This window comes from Malaclemys terrapin, chromosome 7 (genome assembly GCF_027887155.1).
Source record: "Malaclemys terrapin pileata isolate rMalTer1 chromosome 7, rMalTer1.hap1, whole genome shotgun sequence".
In the NCBI taxonomy this organism is placed as follows: domain Eukaryota; kingdom Metazoa; phylum Chordata; order Testudines; family Emydidae; genus Malaclemys; species Malaclemys terrapin.
Window position 1 is genome coordinate 24,798,334 of NC_071511.1, and position 22,930 is coordinate 24,821,263.

General features: G+C 41.7%; 1 protein-coding gene across 2 annotated transcripts in view; it reads left to right on the forward strand.

Annotated features, from left to right (window-relative positions):
* The first annotated feature begins 1,851 nt into the window (after positions 1–1,851).
* DNAH12 (dynein axonemal heavy chain 12) overlaps positions 1,852–22,930 on the forward strand; it is a 169,257-nt gene continuing 148,178 nt past the window's right edge. For both annotated transcript variants that reach the window (XM_054036279.1, XM_054036278.1), the window contains exons 1-8: positions 1,852–2,021; positions 7,157–7,247; positions 7,575–7,601; positions 11,350–11,539; positions 13,284–13,359; positions 14,608–14,766; positions 15,551–15,746; positions 16,666–16,854. In XM_054036279.1, the coding sequence (XP_053892254.1) occupies positions 1,852–2,021; positions 7,157–7,247; positions 7,575–7,601; positions 11,350–11,539; positions 13,284–13,359; positions 14,608–14,766; positions 15,551–15,746; positions 16,666–16,854 (1,098 nt within the window). The remainder of the gene's footprint in view (positions 2,022–7,156; positions 7,248–7,574; positions 7,602–11,349; positions 11,540–13,283; positions 13,360–14,607; positions 14,767–15,550; positions 15,747–16,665; positions 16,855–22,930) is intronic.

Consider the following 22,930-nt stretch of genomic DNA (forward strand, 5'->3'; position numbering starts at 1 on the left):
TTGATTGTGAGGTGGCCAATTTGATCTTCAAGTAACTTTACAAATCCCTTCTGTTTTCTGACCATGGCAGGAGCACCAAATAACACCATATCAGATTTCTCCCAGTCCCAAAACACCACTCACTTACCCCAAATCAATTGGTACTCCCGATCTTACACCAAAGACAACACTGGCAGCCAATTCTGTAGCAAACTAACTATAGGTTTGTTAGCTAAGAAAAAAGAATGAGAGATTAAAGCAGGTAAAATATAATTACAGTTTGTAATTCCAAATGGTGGCCGTGATTAATAAACTGCCAGTTTCCCAAAAGGGGCTGTAGCCCACGAAAGCTTATGCTCAAATAAATTTGTTAGACTCTAAGGTGCCACAAGTACTCCTGTTCTTTTTGCAGATACAGACTAACACGGCTGCTACTCTGAACCCAGATTAATTCTGGGGATCTCTGTCTTCTTGTTCAGTTTTTCTGCTCTGTTAGAATCCTAGCAGTCCAGAGATTAAGGATCTTTAAATTAATTCATATTTACAGCCCCTTTACACTGTAAGCCAGCTGACAGTGTCTGTACCCACCTGGGCTTTTTCTTTGATGACTGATAGTGAGGAATGCATTCAGAGTCTTGCCCTGGATCATCACACAGAATGATCATTTGCTTTGAAATTAGCATTTTCTGTTAAAGTCCTTATGTTCTTCATTAGCATTTCACAAGATTTCTTTGATAGGTAATTTAGTTACAGTAAATGTTTGCTGTTACGTTATAACAGGAATAGATAACCAAGAAGAATACAGTAACGACCCATTAGTTTTCATGAAGTTTAAAGATCTGAATACACCTGTATACATTCAGCAATTACTTTGATCTATCCTAATAGCAAGTAAATTGGCCTGAATACATTCTTACATATAACAGTTGCTTTTGATACTAACACACAAGTGAACTGGGCTGTGGCCCTGATTTGACCTGGTTTACCAGCATCACTCTGCCTATTCAGGAGACAGTGAAAAAAATGTTGATGCCCAGTCATGAAAATCCAGAGATGTAGCTGACAGGTTGGAAACCTGAAGGACAGAATGAAAAGTGGGGCCACCAGTAAAAGCCAGAGATGAGGCAGGTCTACCATATTTACCAGAAGCCTTTATCTGGAAACCTTGCCCAAAACCAAGATTTTCACTTACAGATCAGTTGAGACAAAAAGAACAAGTTGTTCATGTAGCATTTAGAGTCACGTTCACCATTTCCAGTTATTTTCTTTTGTATGAACCAAGGACTGAATAGAACCCTAAATATCCCTTTGTACTTTGGAATTTAAGTACATACAGTATAGTGTTTTTTCCATTTACAGGCATCGGCTTCCAGTTTTCCCTGGGGGTGCTCAATTCTTGCTCAGCCACAGGCCCTGCCCCAACTCCACCCCTTCCCCCAAGGCCCTGCCATGACCCCGCTACTCCTCTTCCCACCCCAATCCACCCCCTCTCCCAAGTACTCCCCATCCCTGCTCCCCTCCCTTCCTCTCAGCACCTCCTGCTGGCCACGGAACAGCTGATTCACGGCGGGTGGGAGGCTCTGGGAAGGAGTGGGAGGAGTTGATCGGCGGGGCCGTCGGTGGGCGGGAGGCATGGGGGGTTGGGAGGGTGCTTGGCTGCTGGTGAGTGCTAAGCACCTGCTAATTTTTTTCCATGGGAGCTCCAGCCTTGGAGCACCCACGGAGTTGGCGCCTATCTTTCCATTGTAGAAGCCTGTGTTGCTTTGGTGTCTAGATCATGGAAATTATTGTGACTAACCCATTCTATTTCTCATGCAAGTACAATTTAATATAGTAATCTATTAAATTTTTCTTGTTTTATTATGCATTTAGATGTCGTTGTCAAATAGATTGACACCACCCACTGATAAAGAGGCTTGGAACAATCATTTGCCACCTATAGTTTTACCTATGCCATCGACAGCTGGTGTGTCATCAACACACAATAAACTACTGAAATACCGAAGATTCAAGGAACAGCAAAAGACACTTAATCAGATAGTGTGAGTTTCATATAATTCAACCAATAAGTGATGTTCAGATTCAGATTAAAGAGTCACTGCATTCCTAGGCAACTGAGAGGTTTTAACAATCTTTTTTCTTTCTTAGAGTTTTATGCTACCACCCATTATCATCAAAGTGTCTTCCATGTAAAATCAATAGCAAGGTCCCTAATGGACTTCATGGAGTCTTTCTGACACTTTCCCCTTTACAGGATCAAAACTCTGGGGTAGCTTTAGGGGTTTTCTTTGTGAAGGGGGAGGATTGGGAATGAGTGTCAGTTATGATGGAAAGGTTTTCTCAAAAAAGAAGGCTTTGCAATGTTAACTAAAGATGGCTAGGCTCTCGATTCACCGGAACTCCTCTAGAAGATTGTTCTGTAGTTGGGTCCCCGCAATAGAGAAAGCTCTGGCCCCAGCTCTTGCATGTTTTGTTCTGGGTTTAGTGATTTGCATTGTCCCAAAGGAGTGCACCTGTTGTGGTGGTTCATAGATAAGGCTATGATTTAGTCACGGGTATTTTTAATAAAAGTCATGGACAGGTCACAGGCAATAAACAAAAATTTATCGCCTATGACCTGTCCATTACTTATACTGTAAATACCCCAGACTAAATCTTGGGGGGAGGGGTCGCTGCTAGGGAGGGGGTTGCTAGGGAGGGGTCCGCCGCACTAGCTGCCGGGGGCTGCTGCTGACTGGCAGCTGCTCCAGTGCCCCAGGACTGCTGCCAGGTACTGCTGACCTCTGCTGCTCCAGCAGCCCTGGGACCGGTGCTGGGGGCTGCAGATAGCGGCTGCTATGGCTGCCCCAAGGATCACTGCTCGGACAGTCCCCGGGGCCAGCCGCACTGGCCGCTGCTCGGGCGATCCCTGGTGCCAGTTGCAGCGGCTGCTGCTCGGGTAGTCCTCAGGGCCACTCCAGCAGCGGCCGGTGTGGCTGGCTGCACTGCCGCTCCAACAGCAGCCGGTGTGGCTGGCCCCAGCGCTACCTGAGCAGCTGGCCCCGGGGTCAGCCACACTGGCCGCTGCAGAAATCATGGAGGTCACGGAAAGTCATGGAATCTGTGACTTCTGCGACCTCCGTGACAGACACGGAGCCCTAGTCATAGATTTACATACATTAATATTATACACAAATAATGCTTTACAAGTCCTGTGTATGAAAAAGCATTTACAAAAACATTAGAAAGGGTAATTTCATGTAATTTTTGTAGGTCTGACTGGTAACTAAATTAACATGGAAATCTATTGCTAAGTTTTTTTTTTGAAAATTATTAATTGCAACTATCTTTTAAATTACTATATTTCTTTTTCTGCAAGTTTTTAAGGATAATTGCTCTGTTGGTATAAATTCAAGGATTATGTGGGCTAAGAACGCACCTATCAGGTTACCCTGGGAGTAGTGTTGGCATTGAAAGTGTGTGTGTTTGCTTGCTTAATCGAAGATAAAGCGGTGCAAAGGAAGCAATCTAACCTAAATCTATAGGGTTAAGAAGCATAGACAAGTACATAATGGCCTCAAGATGATTGAATGGAGACTAAGGCCCCAGTCTAGCAAAGTCTTTAGCACATGCTTAACTTACAACCTCTACCCCGATATAACGCTGTCCTCGGGAGCCAAAAAAATCTTACTGGGTTATAGATGAACCCCCCCCCCCCAAGCACTGCTTTACCACGTTATATCCGAATTTGTGTTATATCGGGGTCATGTTATATCGGGGTAGAGGTGTACTTAGCATGTGAGTCCCATTGATGTCAATTCAATGTTTAAAATTAAGCACCTGTGTACGTCTTTGTAGGATTGGAGCCATGTTGGTGAAATGTAGTGATGGTACTCAGTTGCATGGATAACCCTAATGCATCTCTCTTAAAAGTAAGAGTCATGCAGCATCTTTGTGCATTGCATGCGCGTACATGTTCACACTTCGAAACATTTTTGTTTTTACGCAGACTATAGTTAAGAAATATCCCCCCCCCCCTTTGTTTTCTTTGGAAATAATTCAATTCCTAAATAGATAAAATAAGGCCTGGATTTTACAAGGTCCATGCAGGGGGAATTCCTGCATTAGTTCAGAGTCCTATTGACTTCAGTGGAACTAAGCACTGGTGTAAGGCCAGATTGCAGGATCAAGGCCTAAGAGTAGTTTAGCACCAGGGAATTGGATTAGTACTGAGGAAAAGAGGCAATGGTATTTTTATTAATAACTATAAAATCAGTTATACAAAGCCGTACATTTACATGGTGCTTTACAAGCAGAGAGCAAGATAACCTGCCCTGCCTGTCTTTCAGTCTATCACAATACAAGCTTAACAAATACAAAATTAAACCCCTGCATTTTTAGTTCTTAACATCTGAAGCCAAATCCAGATCTTCCACTAATATCTGTAGTGGCAGAGTGAGGCCACTTGGAATGCTCGGAATGTTAACTATGTCACATTGGTAATTTATTATACAATAAAATGACTGCTGACATGCATTCTGATAGGCTGAGAAGGTTCTCTTGAAGTATGATATTAAATTGTCTTGTTAAATGGATTCTCCTTAAATAAGGTCAGTTATGATCCTCACATATTTAGTGTCATTGATGGCCTAAGATACATTATTTGCAGCTGTGTTACAAGAGAATTTCATAATCATGCCATCAGTGGAGAGTTCTGCTTAAATATTGATACCTATCCTTAGACTGTACACTGTGTGAATAGCTTTAAAATAGCATTAATTCCACTCTTGTTAAGCGTAAATGTACTGTTGAGAAAGAGAAGATGATACCTTTGATTTGTTTAAAGGGGCACTATAAACCTGAAACTTGGTCAGTTTTAAAAAGAAATTCAAAATAGTTTCAGTTACTGCACCTGTCCCTGAGTCCCCTTGCCAATGTTTGTGGATTTTATAATCATGTTTTCTACTTTGTAAAATGATTTTTCTCTTTTTGATTTGTGAAAGCCCTACACAGGGAAACAGTAAAACAGCTGTCAAATACTTAACATAAAGAAACTGAAAGAATGGACAACAATCAGTTTTTTCCTCTTTCATCTTTTTCAATTTTAAATAATCTTGAGCAATAATAGATGAATAATTTTCAGATGAAGTGTGATTTTTTTTTTAAATGGTCTCTTCTAAATTGTGATTTTTTTTTTTAGTATTGTACATATATTTAGAAATTTTGATAGATACACTTATAAATGTCAAATATAATATTTTAAATTTAAGATGTGGAACACAGATTTATTTCTAACATTTCATATAGTCTCTAAAGTGACCTTGTTCTGTTATGTATGTTAAAAATGGGCTTGCTAACTGTAATCAAATATGTTATTGCTATTTTGACTTTTAATTTGTAAACTAGATGGCCAATTATAATGTGATACCAATACATGAGAATTAAAGAAATGCACTGTTGATGTTAAATACAGTATGATGCAACATTAATCAAACAAAGAATACATTAGGTGGAAATATTAAAATGTAATTTTAATGTCAAACTTATTGCCCGTGAGTCTAATAGTGATTGACTATTTTTCTTGGATTGTTCTAATAGGACACGTCTCCTGTACTATATGTCTACTGTTAACAAACTCACTGTGCCAACTCACTGGTTTTTGAATGTTATTATTCCTGATGTCAGATTTGTGTCCATTTAGTCTTGTGTAGAGACTGTCCAGTTTGGCCAATGTACATGGCAGAGTGCATTGCTGGCACATGATGGCATATGTGCAGGTGATGATAGATGTGCAGGTGAACGATCCCCTGATTCAAAACCATTCAAAAACCAGTAGGAGAACACTTCAATCTCCCTGGTCACTCAATAACAGACATAGAAGTGGCAATTCTTCAACAAAAAAACTTCAAAAACAGACTCCAATGTGAAACTGCAGAACTGGAATTAATTTGCAAACTGGACACCATCAAATTAGGCTGGAATAAATACTGGGAGTGGTTGGGTCATTACAAAACCTAAACTTAATTTCCCCCATACTAATTTCCCGCTACTGTTACTCACACCTTCTTGTCAACTGTTTGAAGTGGGCCACACTCATTACCACTACAAAAGTTATTTTTCCTCCATTGGTATCCTACTGTTAATTGAATTGTCTCGTTATACTGATCTCACACTTGGTAAGGCAACTCCCATCTTTTCTTGTATTTATACCTGCTCCTGTATTTTCCACTCCGTGCATCTGATGAAGTGGGTTCTAGCCCATGAAAGCTTATGCCCAAATAAATTTGTTAGTTTCTAAGGTGCCACAAGGACTCCTTATTGTTTTTTCTGATACAGACTAACATGGCTACCACTCTGAAACCTGCATATATATGTTCACTTGTTAATGTACAGTGTACTCACATTAAGCAGAATGGGGTGCAATGTTTTGATTGCTAAGGTCAACATGACAGGCCAACATCAGTCATCTAAACTCTTCTAATGGCCATTTAATTATTTTAGTTATTTGTTTTTCAATTTATAAATTCATGCAGAAGAAAGGAGAGCATGTTTTTCACTTCTTAACATATTTAAAAAATACAATTAGACTTCCTCAGGAATCTCACTTCACTCAGTCATTGACATAGCGCAGTTGGTTGGAACCTACTGTAGATGCTTTAAGAAAAGTGTAGAAGTAAAAATCAATCATGGTATCAGTCTGGTGTTTAACTCACCATGTTCAACTTAGAATGAATATATATACACCGGACCCTCACTAGAATGCGCGTCTATATAGCACGAATTCACATATAACGTGGTCCTGGGCATGGATCCCAAATTTAATTACTTTAATTGCAATTCATTTTAACGCGGTCCCCGCTATAAAGCAGTCCCCACGTTAACGCAATACCATGAATGGATCCCAAATCCCGCATTCTAGCGAGGGTCCAGTGTGTGTGTGTGTGTGTGTGTGTACATATATATATGTATGTATACACACACAAACATACAATATTTTCTTTTGATTGTGATTGAGATATGGGTATCTCACAATGTAAGAGAAGAGAGAACAAGTTGGAGAGTCTTACTCTATAGAGTTGGAATAGTTGGTAAATATGAAAAAGGAATTTGCAGCACTTTAAAATGACTGTATTATGTTATTTTTAAAATATTGTGTAAAAGTTTTTAACACTGTTTACAACTATAAACTATACTTCAGAATTGACCGGGCTTTAAAAGATTATAAAGCAACCATGGAAGAAAAGTATCAGAGAGTTCCCACACCTCCTGAGCCAGAACTACCTTCTACTGTGAGTTTTTAATTCCTTTCAGCTGTAATGTTTAATCTTGATCACGTTATATTTGATTCTTGTTGATGTATTTAGTCTCTTATCTGCAAATGTTTTAGCAAATTAGGGCCCAATCCTGCATTAAATCATGTGAGTAGTTCCACTGAAGTCAATATATAGATGCATGCATGTTTGTAGGGTAGAGCTCTTAAGTAGCAATAATATTTATTCAGTTTGAGAATCAAGATTTATATTAATGTATTAGTTTTCTGATTTGGCTTATAATTGTTTACACTCTTACTTTGATATGTGACTTGTTTTTGTTATATTTTCATTTTATTTTTACAGATGAACAGTGAACAAAAAAAACGAAGAGTGAGTTAAATTGTTTACTATTCTACTTTTCTCACAAGAGATACTGCATGATTCCTGTGCTGAAGTAATACAGAAATTGCATGTGTGAGAGGAATTAATAGTGTTAAATTAGGCCAGTTTCTAACAGTTGCCTTTTGGAAGATGTGGCTGTCATCCTGTCTGGGGTGGCTCATGGCCGTGAGTGCCTACCTCAGGGCAAACTGCTAAAAATGGGATAGACACCCCAAACTGGTGGTATGTTCTACAATTAGATTTCACCAACCCAAGTAACAAATGTGAACTCCTGGATCACTATAACAGTCTTACCATTGAGTCACAGACAGTCCCCTTACTGGAGAGCCTATCTTGTTACCCAGGCAAGCTGGACTAAGTGATAAATGGTCACTTACACCAGTGTTTTTCAAACCTGGGTCAAGACCCAGTACTGGGTCGCAGCATATAAGGCATTGGGTCGCTTTGCTGTGGTCAGCACTGTCGACTGGGACTTAAAAGTCCCGTTGGCGATGCTGCCCAGCTAAGGCAGGCTAGTGCCTGCCTTTTCCGACACCACGCTGTGCCCCAGTAGCGGCCAGCAATGGGTCTGGCTTTTAGGCAGGGGGGCCACGGGGCCCCGCGTGCTGCCCCCACCCAAAGCACCAGTTCCCAGCCAAAGGGGACTGGGGGTGGGTGTGGTGCCTGCGGGTGAGAGTTGCGTGAAGCCGCTTGCGCACCTCCGCCTAGGAGCCAGACATGCTGCTGGCTGCTTATGGGGCGCAGCGCAGTCTGCAGTGCTAGGACAGGCAGGAAGCCTGCCTTTGCACCCCGGCTGCACCGCTGACCAGGAGCCACCGAAGGTAAGTCCACACCCCAGCCCCGCGCCCCAGTCCCCTATCATAGCACTGAGCCCCCCAAACCTGGAACCCCTTCCTGCACCCCAAACCCCTCATCCCCAGCCCCACCCCAGAGCCTGCACCTCCAGCCCAGAGCCTTGCCCCCTTTCTGCACCCAAACCCTCTGCCCCAGCCCTGATCCCCCCCAAACTCGGAGCCCTTCCTGCACCCCAAACCCCTAATCCCAGGCCCCACCCCAGAGCCTGCACCCCCAGCCCAGAACCCTGACCCCCTCCTGCACCACTGCCCTAACCCAGAACCTCCTCCCACACACTGAACCCCTCATTCCCGGACCCACCCCGCAGCCCTCACTCCTGTACCCCAACCTTCTGCCCCAGCCCTGAGCCCCTCCAATACCTCCGTTGGGTCGCAGGCATCAACAATTGTCTTCAACTGGGTCTCCAGAAAAAGAGTTTGAAAACCACTGACTTACACCTAAAATGACCAGTCACTTACTCCAGGTCAATTGATACCCGAGATCCTACACCAAAGACAATGCCTGTAGCCAATCATATGCTTAAACTATTTAAAGGTTTATTAGCTAGGAAAAAGAAATGAGAAAGTTATTTATGTGTAACTTTAGCGCCCTCGTGGCCAAGATGGACTCTGCTCTGCAGGCAGCTCTGGCGAAGAGAAGGCGTGCGCAGGAATGCAGCAGGAGAAATCCCTTCCACCCCAGGGGCTCCTTTTCCAAACCCCCCAGTGTGTGTGTGTGTGTGTGTGTGTGTACGTACACACACACACATACACACAATGGATATAAGAAAGGGAGATATTTATTTACAGAGGGATGAGAGGAGAAAAACAACAAGGGGAAATATAGGGGGAGCAGTAGAACAGGGTTGCATTCAAACCAAGGCCCCACGGGCCCCATGGTAGCACAGTCTGATAGGGCAGACACCCGGCAATGTGTCTGCACACAGAGTTCAGGAGTCCTGAGCAAAGTTCCAGTCCAGTGGTGAGTCTTGGGTGCTCCTGGTCATCTTTGGCACCAGTGAACTTTCCCCCAACAAACCCCTCTGGTGTCCTCTTCTGCCGCTCTCTGCAAAGCCACACAGAGCGACCACCTCCCCACTTAACTAGCTACAGCCTCCCTCCTTGTCCCTAATGCAGAGTCACAAGCCCCAGTACTCACAGCTCTGGGCAGCCGTGATACTGGGTCCAGCTCCGGCCTGTCCTCCTTGGGCGATTCCTCCCTGGCACAGTGCTCTTCCTGGCTCCTGTCCTGTGCTGTCCCCGATCGGCTGCCCTGTCCTTCCCAGGCTTCAGGCAGGTTCTCTGCTGCTTCACTTTGCGAGGGCCTCTGCGGGCTGCTCCCTCTTGCCCTCTCAGCTTCAGAGTCACCCCCTGGAGTTTCCCTCCTTTTTTCCTCACTCTCCCCCTCCCCGCTAGGAAAAAGATTTAAAGGGGCCATGCTCTCTAAACCCCAAAGGGGTTACACTCAGGTTAAAGCAAGCACACACACACACACACAAATGAGTTGCAATCTAAATGTTAAGAGTGACAGAGTTGTAGTCATTTGTCAATTCAAAATGTCTTTCAGGGCAAACCCAGTGATAATCCAGGGGAATCCCTTGCTTCAGTTTAGAGCCGCTGGCCCTGTGAGATTTCAAACAGCAAAGAGATGAAAAATTCTCTTGTGGCCCTGTTTTATCTTTTACATTTAGTTTTCCAGTCTATGAGATGAACTCCCTTGCACCTAGCATTTCCATGGTGTGATAGGGCCATTAGCCAATCCTTTGTGCACAATGTTCTGTAATGGCCTGTTTAATCTCGATAAACCTCCTAAGTGGGTGGGGGGACAATTCCCATGCCTCCTTTCACAAATTCAGAGCAAACATTTTAAAAGTTATAAAGCAAAACTTATGTATTTCCTTATAGCATGGAATGCAGACATTACAAGTGAGATTAGTGCATGCAGCAATTTACAAACATTTGAGAGTCTGTATTCTAAATACATTCTTATAAGACCTATGCTGATCAAAACTATCCTACAGGTGAGCTGGTTTGGTTTTCAGCTATGAGTTTGTCAGTTATTAGCTAACGTCTACGGCTTTGGCCAGAGCTGGCACTTGGTTTACTAGTGTCACAGTGGCTTTAGAGGCAAAATAGGAATTATCATTTCCTGATCGAGTTGAGGGAAAGTACTGTATGTTTCAGAAAGAGAGTAGCTCATTAAAGCCAATGGAAGGACTTCTATTGACATCAGCGGGTTTTGAATTGAGGCCATAGGGTACGTTCTAGCCCCTGGGAAATGAAAGGGTTTGGGAATCATGGAGGTTGTGCCCTGGTTTTTAAGGAGAAAATTCATGTGTATGTGTGTATATACATGTGCAAATCATGGAGCGGATAACTTCTTATTCTTAAGACAAGGCATATCTCTGTGAGCCACTCTGCTCTCAGACCCAAATCTACAGTCCAGCATCTGTCCGAAACTAGAAAGAGGCTTGATCACACCTACTTAGCCAGTGTGTTACATACACTTCCTATGTCAAGTAAGTGTCAATGTCTAAGATCCATAGGTGTTCAGGTCTTAATGTGGGTGGTAACAAACCCATCACCCAGAAGCACCAGCTCATACCTCATTAGTCTGCTGTGCCAGGTAAATGATTAATTGAGCTGCTTTAATATCAGCCTTAGACAATATATTTTATCAAAGTCACAAAGGTGTGCTCCACAAGCATTAGCAGAAACTAAGGCAAGAAAGAGAATAATACACCATCTGTGAATAATGGGGCAGGCAAAATTTTTTACCTGTCTTGGAACAGCCTTCAGTGTACTAGTTATTAATTTGACAAGATAATCCCACTGATACGCTGACTCTACTGATGAAAGTCTGGTTTAGAGGATTAATGATTATGATATTATTGTCCTTTCAGACCAACTATCTCTTTATGAAGAAGTGTGTGGAAAGTAATCCAGTAGTTCCTATTCAGCAGCAATGGCTGACCTCCATGCTCACTCTGGTGCCTCAGTCCCTCATGGAAGGCAAGGACAGAGAGTTACTGGTTGAAGAGCTTTTAGATGAAGTAACAAAGGATTTTGAAATGAGCATGAAGAGATGTGTGGGTAAGAGCTACAAGCTACATTATATTAATATTAATGTATGAATATGTACATGTTATAATCCATTCAAAATGGTGCTGCAGAAAATCGTCACCGGGGGGAAAAAGGGATGTCCTTAACTCGAGTTAACTAACTTGAAGTAATATCATAGTGAAGACAAAGCAGTTTGTATTTTTCACCTGAGTTAGTTAGCAGGCCGAGTTATGGAGGCATCTAGTCTTTAACTCATGCTGCTTACTCATGTGAAGACTATAAACTGTCTTGTCTTTGCTTGGGTGTTACCTTGGATTAAATAATTTCAGTTATTTTACTTGTTAAGAACATATCTATTTTCCTACTGAAGACACAATCTTCGTGGCTTATCTCTGCCTTACCCATCATTTTTTATGTTAGAGAGCCCTCTTTTCTTGCCTCTTCTATTTCAGGGATATTGTTCATTAGTCATATTTTCTCACAAGCGCCCTCATCCTTTTTTTCCATGTTAGTTCTTATGCATGGGCAAGCTCCTGGTAAAAATCTGCAAAGAAACTGTGTTATCCTTCAAATCTCTCCTGAAAACTTAACCTTTGTCATGTTGCCTACAAAATAATTGATAATAGCTAGGCAGCTGGTGTAATCAAAATTGTCTCACTGTTACTTTGTGCTGCTCCCCCATCTGCTTGTTTGTTCTGCCTGTTTTCTGTCATAATATAGATTGTAGGGAACTGTCTTTTTGTTGTGTTTGTTTATAGTGCCTAGCTTAATGGGCACTATATATACACTTGATTTCTTAAGTGAGGTTTTTACCCACGAAAGCTTATGCCCAAATAAATCTGTTAGTCTTTAAGGTGCCACCAGACTCCTTGTTGTTTTTTTACAAATAATATAATAATTATGTTTGAATTAATGTTCTTCTACTTTCTACTGTTATTAAAGCAAACATTATAAACAACATCATGGTAGGGTGAAGATGAACCAGATGACAAATGCCCTTCTTACTTTCTTTTATTTTGCAAGTTATAAAGTGAGGTGCTTAAAACTGGAACTGAATATTGTTGGAAATGTTTTTTCATAGATATTTCTGAAACTTGTTTTCAAAAGATTTTAAAATGGAATTTTAAAACTAGATTTTTTTAATCTAAAGCTTCCATATTTTTTCCATACTAAAGGTTTCTGAAAACTGCAAAAGTATTTGTGATAAAATTTTATACCCGATATTTTTGTGGCTAATATTTAAAAATAATAGGTTGGGTTATTCTTTTCATTTAAAATGTTGCCGGCATGTTCATAGTGTCCCTACTACTACCAATGCTCTTTTGAAAAGAGGGAACTTTAATGACCACTTATAGTCTGGAACTTGGTTTAGAATTTGATATGAACAAGACAGCACTTATGGCAGCAGAGTGTCCTGTCACATACACTCCAGTGGAAGTTTTTTTAAGTGTTCTAATTATTTTACATGTTAAGCACTAGTTTATCCAAAACCTTATGAAGATTAAAGGACAGTCTGATAGGAAAGGATATTCCTTATTTAATATCAGTTTTCCACAAAACATACTTGACAATACAAACTTTTAAAATGGCCTCATCAGGGACCTTTGTGGGGGGAAATATTCTGAAGATTTGAGTGATAGTTAAATCTCCATCATACCAGAGTCTTGGTCCTCTCCAGGGAAAGACAGAGAAAATACCAGCCAGTTTCCTTTTGTGGAGATTAAAGAGAGTTGAATTTCCTTCTAATGGTTATATATTTATAAATGCATTCTAGTGCGAAGTGTTCTTGTGAAACCTGATGTCAAAGGACTTGAAGATGAAAAGGAAGGACCATTACCAGTATCGCCTTTGTGAGTAAATTAAGTTAAGAAGTAGCCTAGTGACTAATCACCCTTTCAGTTATATTTGAGCGACTCTTATTTTATAGGGACAGTCCCGATTTTGGGGTCTTTTTCTTATATAGGCTTCTATTACCCCTCTCCCCCTGTCCCAATTTTTCACACTTGCTGTCCGGTCACCCTACTCTTACTGAGATGTATAAACACAATAATGGGATAACTGGGCCCCTAGTGTTGATTGTGCAATTCAGCAGTAATCAGGCCCTTGTTCTTATATAGCAGTTTACATCCAAATGAATAATTAATCCTTTTAAAATTTTTTACTACGGGGCACATTTTGGCACCCTTGCTCACACTGAGCATCACCCTTATTCAAGAGTAGTTCTATTTGAAGTCAATGGGACTAATGAAGTAAGGTGTTATTCAATATGAATAAGGATATCAGAATCTGGCCCTGATTATGCAAATCATAAAGAACATGTTGCCCACAACTGAAATGTAGCCACCTCTAAAATGAAATGCAGCTTTTCAATGGGAGAGAGCAACACTTCACTACACTTTGGCTGCCTCATCCTGCAATCATTGATGGCAAAGCTTTCGCTGACTTCAGTGGTGCGGGATCCAGCCCTAGGACAGGAAGTGAAGAATATCATACTCAGTTGAAACTGTAGGGAGATTTAGGTAGAATATAACTCCCTAATTTGGAATTTGACTAGGACGTCAGGGTTCATACAAATACTCTTTTGAAAAGTGCAGTGGGAATTTTAAAGACCACTTGTAGTCTGGAACTTGGTTTTGAATTTGATCTGAAAGATGGCAATTATGGCAGCAGAGTCCCCACTGTCACATTTTGTTGGTATATTTATTTAGAAGCAAGAGTGCCATTTGCTGAATAACCAGCACTTGCATCTGTCACCCAAATACTAATCCAGTCTGACCCTTCTGAGTTAATAATATCTGATGAAATCACAGTTTATGATGGTGAACCTGTGGTAAAACCAGTTGATCTGAAATAGAGTGTATTATCTCATGGATGAGTGAACAGTTTATTTACATAACTTCCACTACATTATGTTGAAGATATATGCATAACACCCTTGCCTGCATAAGTGTGTGTGTGTGTATGTGTGTGTGTGTATATATATAATTTATTTATTTTATTTTAAAAATCACACTTTTTAGATCTAGAGGCTATTTTACTGAAGTTCTTTAATATGTTGTTTTGTTTGTTCTCTCCACTTGTTGCTTTTACTTTTTCAGAGGTCTGGATTTTTCCAGACCATGGCATAACAGTTTTATACAAGCAAGAAGTCAGATCCTCACAAACTTGCACATTCTTCATCCTACTCTGAAAATTTTACTGGATATTGGTTACACAACATTTTCCAAATTACTTATAGTGGACTTGTCAAATGTCAGGTAAAATATCTTTTGTTGAATTAAAAGATTATAAATGTTGGCTATATGAGCAGTGTTTTTGTAGTCAATAATAAAAATTTTATGCAATTGCAATTTATTTTAATTTGATATATGAATAATGAAATGCTTAATGTGTTATTTTGTTTTTTTAAGGTTCTATAAGTAGGAAACATCACACTGTAAAACATTTCACATAATTTTCCTACTCTATGCTGTGAACAAATAGTTCATCTGCTTGTACATTATGAGTAATATCAATACATTGGAAGTATGTTCTCCCATTAATTCTCTTAGGGCCAGCGCATGAGCAGTAGAACTCAATGGCTAAATTCCCATTGACTTCAGTGGACCAAGACATGACATATAGTAGGAGTGATTCCCTGTATTTTTACCTGAAGAAATTGATATATTCTCTTCTAGCAAGATTGCTAGCTGTTGAGAAACTTCACCAGTGCTCATTTCCTCATTTTCCACTATTACATGTTCCCTTTACTATTTACATTTGGTTATTTTTCTCCAGTCTTGTAGTTGATAGATCCAGTTTTATCTTCCTTATCTTTGTTGCTGATCCTGTTCCCAGTATCAGTTCTTCTTTAGTTTTTGGGGCTTTTCAATCTGACCATAAGAGGGTCACTTAGGCTTACCTTTCTTTAAAGGAAGAATAGACTGCATAGTTTGGTAGATATAGTACAACACTAAGATCCCAGTTCTACACAGTTGTTCTGTTAGATCGTATAATTTAATTTTCAAATCAGTCCTTCATTTTTCTTTTTCTGATAAACAGTTTGAAAGGTCCAATTGATTGTGAATCACTGAAGAATGATGTTTCTTTAAACTGTTCAAAAATAGAAGAGAAATTACTGAACACATGGTATCCAAGAGTTATCAATCTCTTCACCAGAAAGGAGGCATTAGAGGGTGTTAAGTCAGATAAAGTTGATTCTTTCTATAACTGTGTGGCTACACTTATGTCTAACCAGGTGAATATCTTTTGAACCTACAATAGTTAACTTTTATATGTAATAATCTGGTGATTTTTAAATAAGCCAGTTCAATATACCATCTGTTATTTTTAATTAAAAATCTTATTGTTAACTCTCTATTGTCTGGAATCCAATTAGATTAGGAAATATATTGTCAGATTTTTAAAAAGTTTTCTTTTGTATTCTTTTGTCAGATAGTATTAAGTGTTTTTATTTTCTCCAAAGCAAATGAAAATTTTGGACATAAAACAGTTTGATAGTCTCTTTCAAGAGACTCAATCACTTGAAACCTAATCAGTTAAAAAAAAGAGATAAAATTGATGAATTCCCCAGCCAGTTTTCATGGTTGCAAAATTATATTTCCCATATTTTTTTAAAAAATCCTCTACCCTGCTGCTGTATTTTAAAACAAACACACACATACAAAGAAGGGAAACCGATGAAGGACCTAGTCATGTAAATACATAGACATATCAATAATGTTCAGTGGGGTAAAAGTTGCTCGTGTGTAAGTGTGTTCAGGATCAAACCCTGAAAAAAAATTATAGGAAAAAGGTTGAAACTAACTATATACAAAGTGCTTTCAAATGCACAAAGTAAGCAAACAAAAATTAAAGAAAAATAATTATCATATTCTATCTGTCATTTATAGTAATGCTTGGGGGCACTAGTAATATTAGTTGTGTTATTGTAACAATAGCAGATAAAAACACTTTGACAGAAGTAGGTGTTACTTTTAAGGGTCTGATCTAATGCCCACTGAAGTCAATTGAAGGACTCCTATTGATTTAATTGGACTCTGGGCAAGGCTCAAGATACTGAAGTAAAATGGAAATCCTGATTTATTTAAAAAGTGGAAGAGATATATAGTTTTCGGTGTTCTCGTATAATAAAGTCAATGTGTGGTATTGTCTAGCTGAAAGAGCTATTGAGAAGAACCGTTGAAGCTTATGTGAAGCTCTTTGATCCTGAAGACAAAAAATGGCTGCCATTGTTTAAGATGGAATTGACTTTTGATGATGAGAAAATGGAGTTCTATCCAAGCTTTCAAGATCTGGAAGAAGCCATTCTGTTTATAGTGACCCGAATAGGGCAGACTCTGCAGGTGCAGTTTAATCTTTATTTACCTCTGGAGTTTGTGTGTGTAATGTTACAGAGTATATGAAGATGTTAATAATTTAGGATCATATCCTGGCCTGGCCAGAAGAGAGTTTAGAAACAGAGATGTAGCCTGGTGCATTGTCTCTGCTGCAAGGGTTCTGCAATGCAGAGCATGATTCCTTATGGCAGTCAGGATGCTGAGTTCTGAGGTGTGTTTTGGTGTGCCTTGGACCAGGAGCCAGTGATTGCCTATGTGCCATCTAATGGTTAGTATTTACTGCCAATGGCAACATATGCACTAAACACTATGAAGAGGGAGGCCTGGATACCCTCTGTCTCACAGACTATTCCCCAGTGAGAACATTGTGAGCAGCTTGACAAATAGAGTTTGGACCCATAAAGCCCAACACTACTTCTTTGAGTGATTGAACATCCATTCCACTGTAGGTTTGTGCACATCTCATGCACAGTTGTTGGAGATTTTTCCCTCAGCAGTACCTGTTGGGGTGGCATAAGTGCCCTTTGCTGCCTCACACCCCTGCATGCAGGTATAAAGGGCAGAGCCATCCCTGACCTCCTTCAGACCACCAGTAATGGTTGTTGGAACTGCCATCCTTGCATTTGAAAGTCCTACCTTCTTTAGTGTATATAGTACCAGTTGTGTTAGTTTTAGGCTAGTTTAGAGTTTTTGTACATAGTAAGTTTAGGTTAGTATTTAGTATCACGGAATCACCAGTTTCCGTTTTGGTACTGGTACTGGACTCATGCCTTGTTCTCTGGGCTTTAAGATCTGTCACTCAGGTAACAAGACTATGCCACTGAATGACCTGCATCCCAGCTGCCTTGAATGTCTGGGGGAGGTGTATGTGAGTGACAAAGGTGACATTTGTAGGGGGTTCGAGCTCTGTTTAAAGAAAAGACAACTAGACTCAACAATCTGCTCATGGAGCCTGCAGTTTGCCTACCATCCGATCCTTCCTGCGCAGACCAGGTATCAAGCATGTCCAGATCTGTTAGGAGTGCTCCCCTTGATCTGACTGAATCAAGAGGCAGATCTTTGTCAGCGATACCAAAGAAGAGGCAATGTAAGTCTTCTAAAGACTCAGTACCGGCATTGTCTAGCTCTTCGGTGAAAGCAACAAGTGGAGGCAATGACACAGAGGAATGCTCAAAGAAGAGGCACTCCCAGGCATAGTCCTTAAACCAAGAGGGGTCACTCACTCCAGAGCCTAGGATGGGCCCGTTGAAACTGATCCCTGAAGTGCCGATGCACCTTTCAATACCACAGAGCCAAGAACTCTTTTCTGGTGCCATCTACGACCAAGGCTTTTGAGGCAGTTCAGTAATTATTGAACCTGTCAGTACCGGTTTCCCCAGCTATTCAGGACAGTATTCCTCACCAATACTGGGATCTGCCATATACGCTTCAATGGTTCCGGCTCGAGCCCCAACGCACCATTCAGTACCAGTGGCTGCTACAGTAAGTGCACCTCAGGAGGATTCCATCTAGAGGGAAGCTAGTGATGATCTCGCCAGTTCCTCCATCTGCAGACTTGGAACCGGTCTCTCCAGTACTGACAGAGTCCGCTCCTCCTCAGCCTGAGGAGGAGGGCTCTTCATTAGTCTTTGAGGTCAACTCTTATGTGTCTAAGCTGATATGTTCAGCAGCCCCCATGCTCAGCATTCCAAGGACCAATGCCCTGGACATAACTGTGTCCCACCTCCATTTCAGTGGGCCTTTTGCTACCCTTGGGGCTTCCCTCTACAGACTATAGCATCTTTACTCCCTTCCCACCCTACTACATTGGCTGGGCATCGGGAATGTTTACAACAGGGCAGCATCTACCTAAGCCCAGTACCGGGACTGGTACCATGCACAGGGAACTGTGTACTCTGTATTCTTCTAGGGAGGAATTGGAGAAGGCTCCACCTCAACAACCCTTAGCCTGTTCTTTTTCATCACCTGAGGAGGTGGTGACAAGAGTCTGCTTCTCCCCTTTCTAATCATAGAATCATAGACTTTAAGGTAAGAAAGGACCATTATGATTATCTAGTCTGACCTCCTGCACAACGCAGGCCACAGAATCTCACCCACCCCCTCCTGTATCAAACCTGTGTCTGAGCCATTGAAGTCCTCAAATCATGGTTTAAAGACTTCAGGATGCAGAGAATCTTCCAGCAAGTGACCCGTGCCCCACGCTGCAGAGGAAGGTGAAAAATGCCCAGGGCCTCTACCAATCTGCCCTGGAGGAAAATTCCTTCCCGACCCCAAATATGGCGATCAGCTAAACCCTGAGCATGTGGGCAAGACTCACCAGCCAGACACCCAGGAAAGAATTCTCTTTAGTTCCCTGAGTTTACTGATTTAATTTAAAATTCTTGCTAATAGGCTTGCAATTTCATGTGCTAGTTCCTTTAATATTCTTGGATGAAGATTATCTGGGCCCCCCAATTTAGTCCCTGTTCGAATTTGGCTTCTACCTCAGATGTGGTAATATCTACCTCCATATCCTCATTCCCATTTGTTATTCTACTATTATCCCTAAGCTCCTCATTAGCCTCATTAAAGACTGAGGCAAAGTATTTGTTTAGATATTGGGCCATGCCTAGATTATCCTTAACCTCCACTCCATCCTCAGTGTTTAGCAGTCCCACTTTTTCTTTCTTTGTTTTCTTCTTATTTATATGGCTATAGAACTTTTACTATTGGTTTTAATTCCCTTTGCAAGGTCCAACTCTACATGGCTTTTGGTCTTTCTCACTTTATCCCTACATGTTCTGACCTCAATAAGGTAGCTTTCCTTGCTGATCACTCCCATCTTCCACTCATTGTAGACTTTCTGCTTTTTCTTAATCACCTCTCTGAAATGCTTGCTCATCCAGCTTGGTCTACAACTCCTGCCTATGAATTTTTTCCCCTTTCTTGGGATGCAGGCTTCTGATAGTTTCTGCAACTTTGACTTGAAGTAATTCCAGGCCTCCTCCACCTTTAGATCGCCAAGTTCTTCAGTCCAATCCACTTCCCTAACTAATTTCCTTAATTTTTTAAAGTTAGCCCTTTTGAAATCAAAAATCCTAGTCACAGATCTATTTTTGTTTATCCTTCCATTTAGTTTAAACTGAATTAGCTCATGATCGCTCAAACCAAGGTTGTCCCCTATAACCATTTCTTCTCTGAGGTCCTCACTACTCATCAAAACCAAATCTAAAATGGCATCCCCTCTTGGTGGTTCAGCAACTACTTGGTGAAGGAATCCATCAGCTATCACATCTAGGAAAATCTGAGCCCTATTATTATTACTAGCACTTGTCCTCCAGTCTATATCTGAAAGTTAAAGTCTCCCATGATCACACAATTCCCATTAGTATTTACTTCATTAAAAACATTAAAAAGGTCTCTATCCATATCCAAATCAGATTCCGGTGGTCTGTAGCACACCCCAAGCACTATCTCAGGAGAGGCTCTAGTAGCTTTCTTCCCCAATGTGATTTTTGCCCAGACAGACTCTCTTATCCATTCCATCCTTTCTTATTTCTTTATAGTCTACCTCATCATTGAGCTATACAATGCTACTCCAACACCTTTGCCTTTATTTCTGTCTTTCCTAAACAGCACATACCTGTACTCCAGTCATGACTACTATTCCACCATGTTTCTATTATCCCTATAATATCCGGTTTCACTTCCTACACCAGTAACTCTAGTTCCTCCATTTTGTTACCTAGGCTCCTCGCATTGGTGTACAAACATCTTAATTCTTGCTGTTTGGCTTCGCTCACATTCTTTATCCGATTAGGCCCAGACATTCTACCACCAGTATCACCTATTAGAATGGTATTTACACTATCCTTCCTCCATATGTCCATTCTCCTACCCATGGCTGTATCCTTTCTTACTTCGTTTTCTTCCCTTTCAAAGTTAAAATCCAGCGTGGAGATTACCTGGACATCTCCCAACCATCTCCCCCCAATTCCTAGTTTAAAGCTCTCTTAATCAGTTGTGCCAGCTTCCATCCTAGAAGTCTATTTCCCTCCCTACTCAGGTGAAGTCCATCCCAAGAGAACAGTTCTCTGTCCATGAATGCCTCCCAATGGCCATACATCCCAAAGACCTCCTTATAGCACCACTGCCCGAGCCATCTGTTGATCGTCATAATCTTGTCACACCTTTGTTGCCCTTCTCTAGGAATAGGCAGAATCCCACTGAAGATCACCTGAGCCTCGATTTCCTTAAGCGTCTTCCTCAGCCTGGCATAGTCTCCCTTGATACGTTCCAGTGAGAATCTAGCTGTATCATTCGTTCCCACATGAAGGACAATCAGTGGATTCTTTCCCGCTCCCGTTAGGATCCTCTTCAGCCTCAGGTCCACATCTTAGTACCCGGCAGACAGCAAATCCTTCTGTTCTCTGGATCAGCTCTGGTTACAGGCCTGTCTGTTCTTCTCAGTAAGGAGTCTCCAATCACGTAGACCTGCCTTCTCCTGGTGACGGTGCGATTCTCCGGTCTATCCCCTGTTCCCTCTGGCTGCAAGTCCTCTCAATTCCTATTCACCCTTGCAGTCCTCCGCAATCCATCCTGTATCCTCTTGGTGCTCATGTTTGGTGTTATCTCCATTGACTCTTCCCCTCTTCTTATAGGACTAGCTGCTCTTCTCTTCCTTGCCCTCTCACCTTCAGCGATCACCTGCTGTGCCCCTTCTTCATTTTCCAACTCCGCAAACCTGTTCCTGAGCTCTATTTCTCCTTCACTAGCCCATCTTTTCCTCTGCCTGGTTCTCTTAGTCACATGCTTCTACTGTCCACTTTCCTCACCCAGCAGTCTCCCCTCAGAGTTCTTTGGTCCTGCTTCCATCTGCAAGTCTGAGCTTTTCCATTCAGACTTCTCATGTCTTTGTGCCATCATCCGCTCGAACCCCCTTCTAAACTCAACCAGAGTTTCCACCTGCATCTCCAATCCTCGGTTCTTTTCTTCTATCAGCTGTATCAGGCGGCACTTCATGCAGATGAAACTCTTATCAGGTACCCCCTCCAGGATCATGTACATGCCGCAGCTTCCACATCCAGTCATCTTCATTGTGTCTTCCACTGCTTGGGTCACTACCACTGCTGCCTCTGTATCTATCATAGACTTCTCACCTAAATCCTGTAAATCTGGAAAACACAAACCAAACCAAAACACCACCACCCACAGCAAAACAAACCCCCAACAAGCACCAAAACACTGCTAGAACACTGCACACGCCCTTCACTAGCCTGTCTGAGGGCTGGTCCACACTAACCCCCCACTTCGAACTAAGATATGCAACTTCAGCTACGTGAATAACGTAGCTGAAGTCGAAGTATCTTAGTTGAATTTACCTCGGGTCCACACGTGGCAGGCAGGCTCCCCCGTTGACTCCGCGTACTCCTCTCGCGGAGCAGGAGTACCGGCGTCGACGGCGAGCACTTCTGGGATCGATCCGGGATCGATTTATTGCGTCTAGACAAGACACGATAAATCGATCCCAGAAGATCAATTGCTTACCGCCGGACCCGGAGATAAGTATAGACGTACCCTGATCTTCTGCCTGCCTCTCTTAGTCTTCCCCCAAACTCCCCCTGCAAACTCCCACTCAAACTCCCCTGTTTACAGCTCTGCTTGCTGACTTGTTGAGGAGGGTGGCTGCAGCTTTGGATATCCAACTGGAAGAGGTAAAAGAAAAATCACACTGGTTTGTGGACATTTTAGCCTCTTCGGGACCCTCTTGGGTAACTCTCCCTGTTAATGAGGCAATTCTGGATCTTGTCAGGGCATTATGGCAGACTGTGTCTTCCCTTCCTCCCACTGCAAAAAGGGTGAAGAACAGTCCCTTCACAGGGGTTTGAACATTTTTGTAACCATCCTCTTCCAGGTTCCCTGGAACTCTCTGCTGCTAATGAAAAAGAGAGACAGAGACACTAGGGCTCAATGCCAAAGGGAAAGAAGCAAAGAAACTGGACCTATTCTGAAGGAAGCTTTATTCTACGGGAGGTTTACAGTTTAGAATCATGAACCAGCAGGCTCTGTTGGGTCAGTACAAATTTAGCCTGTGGGATAATGT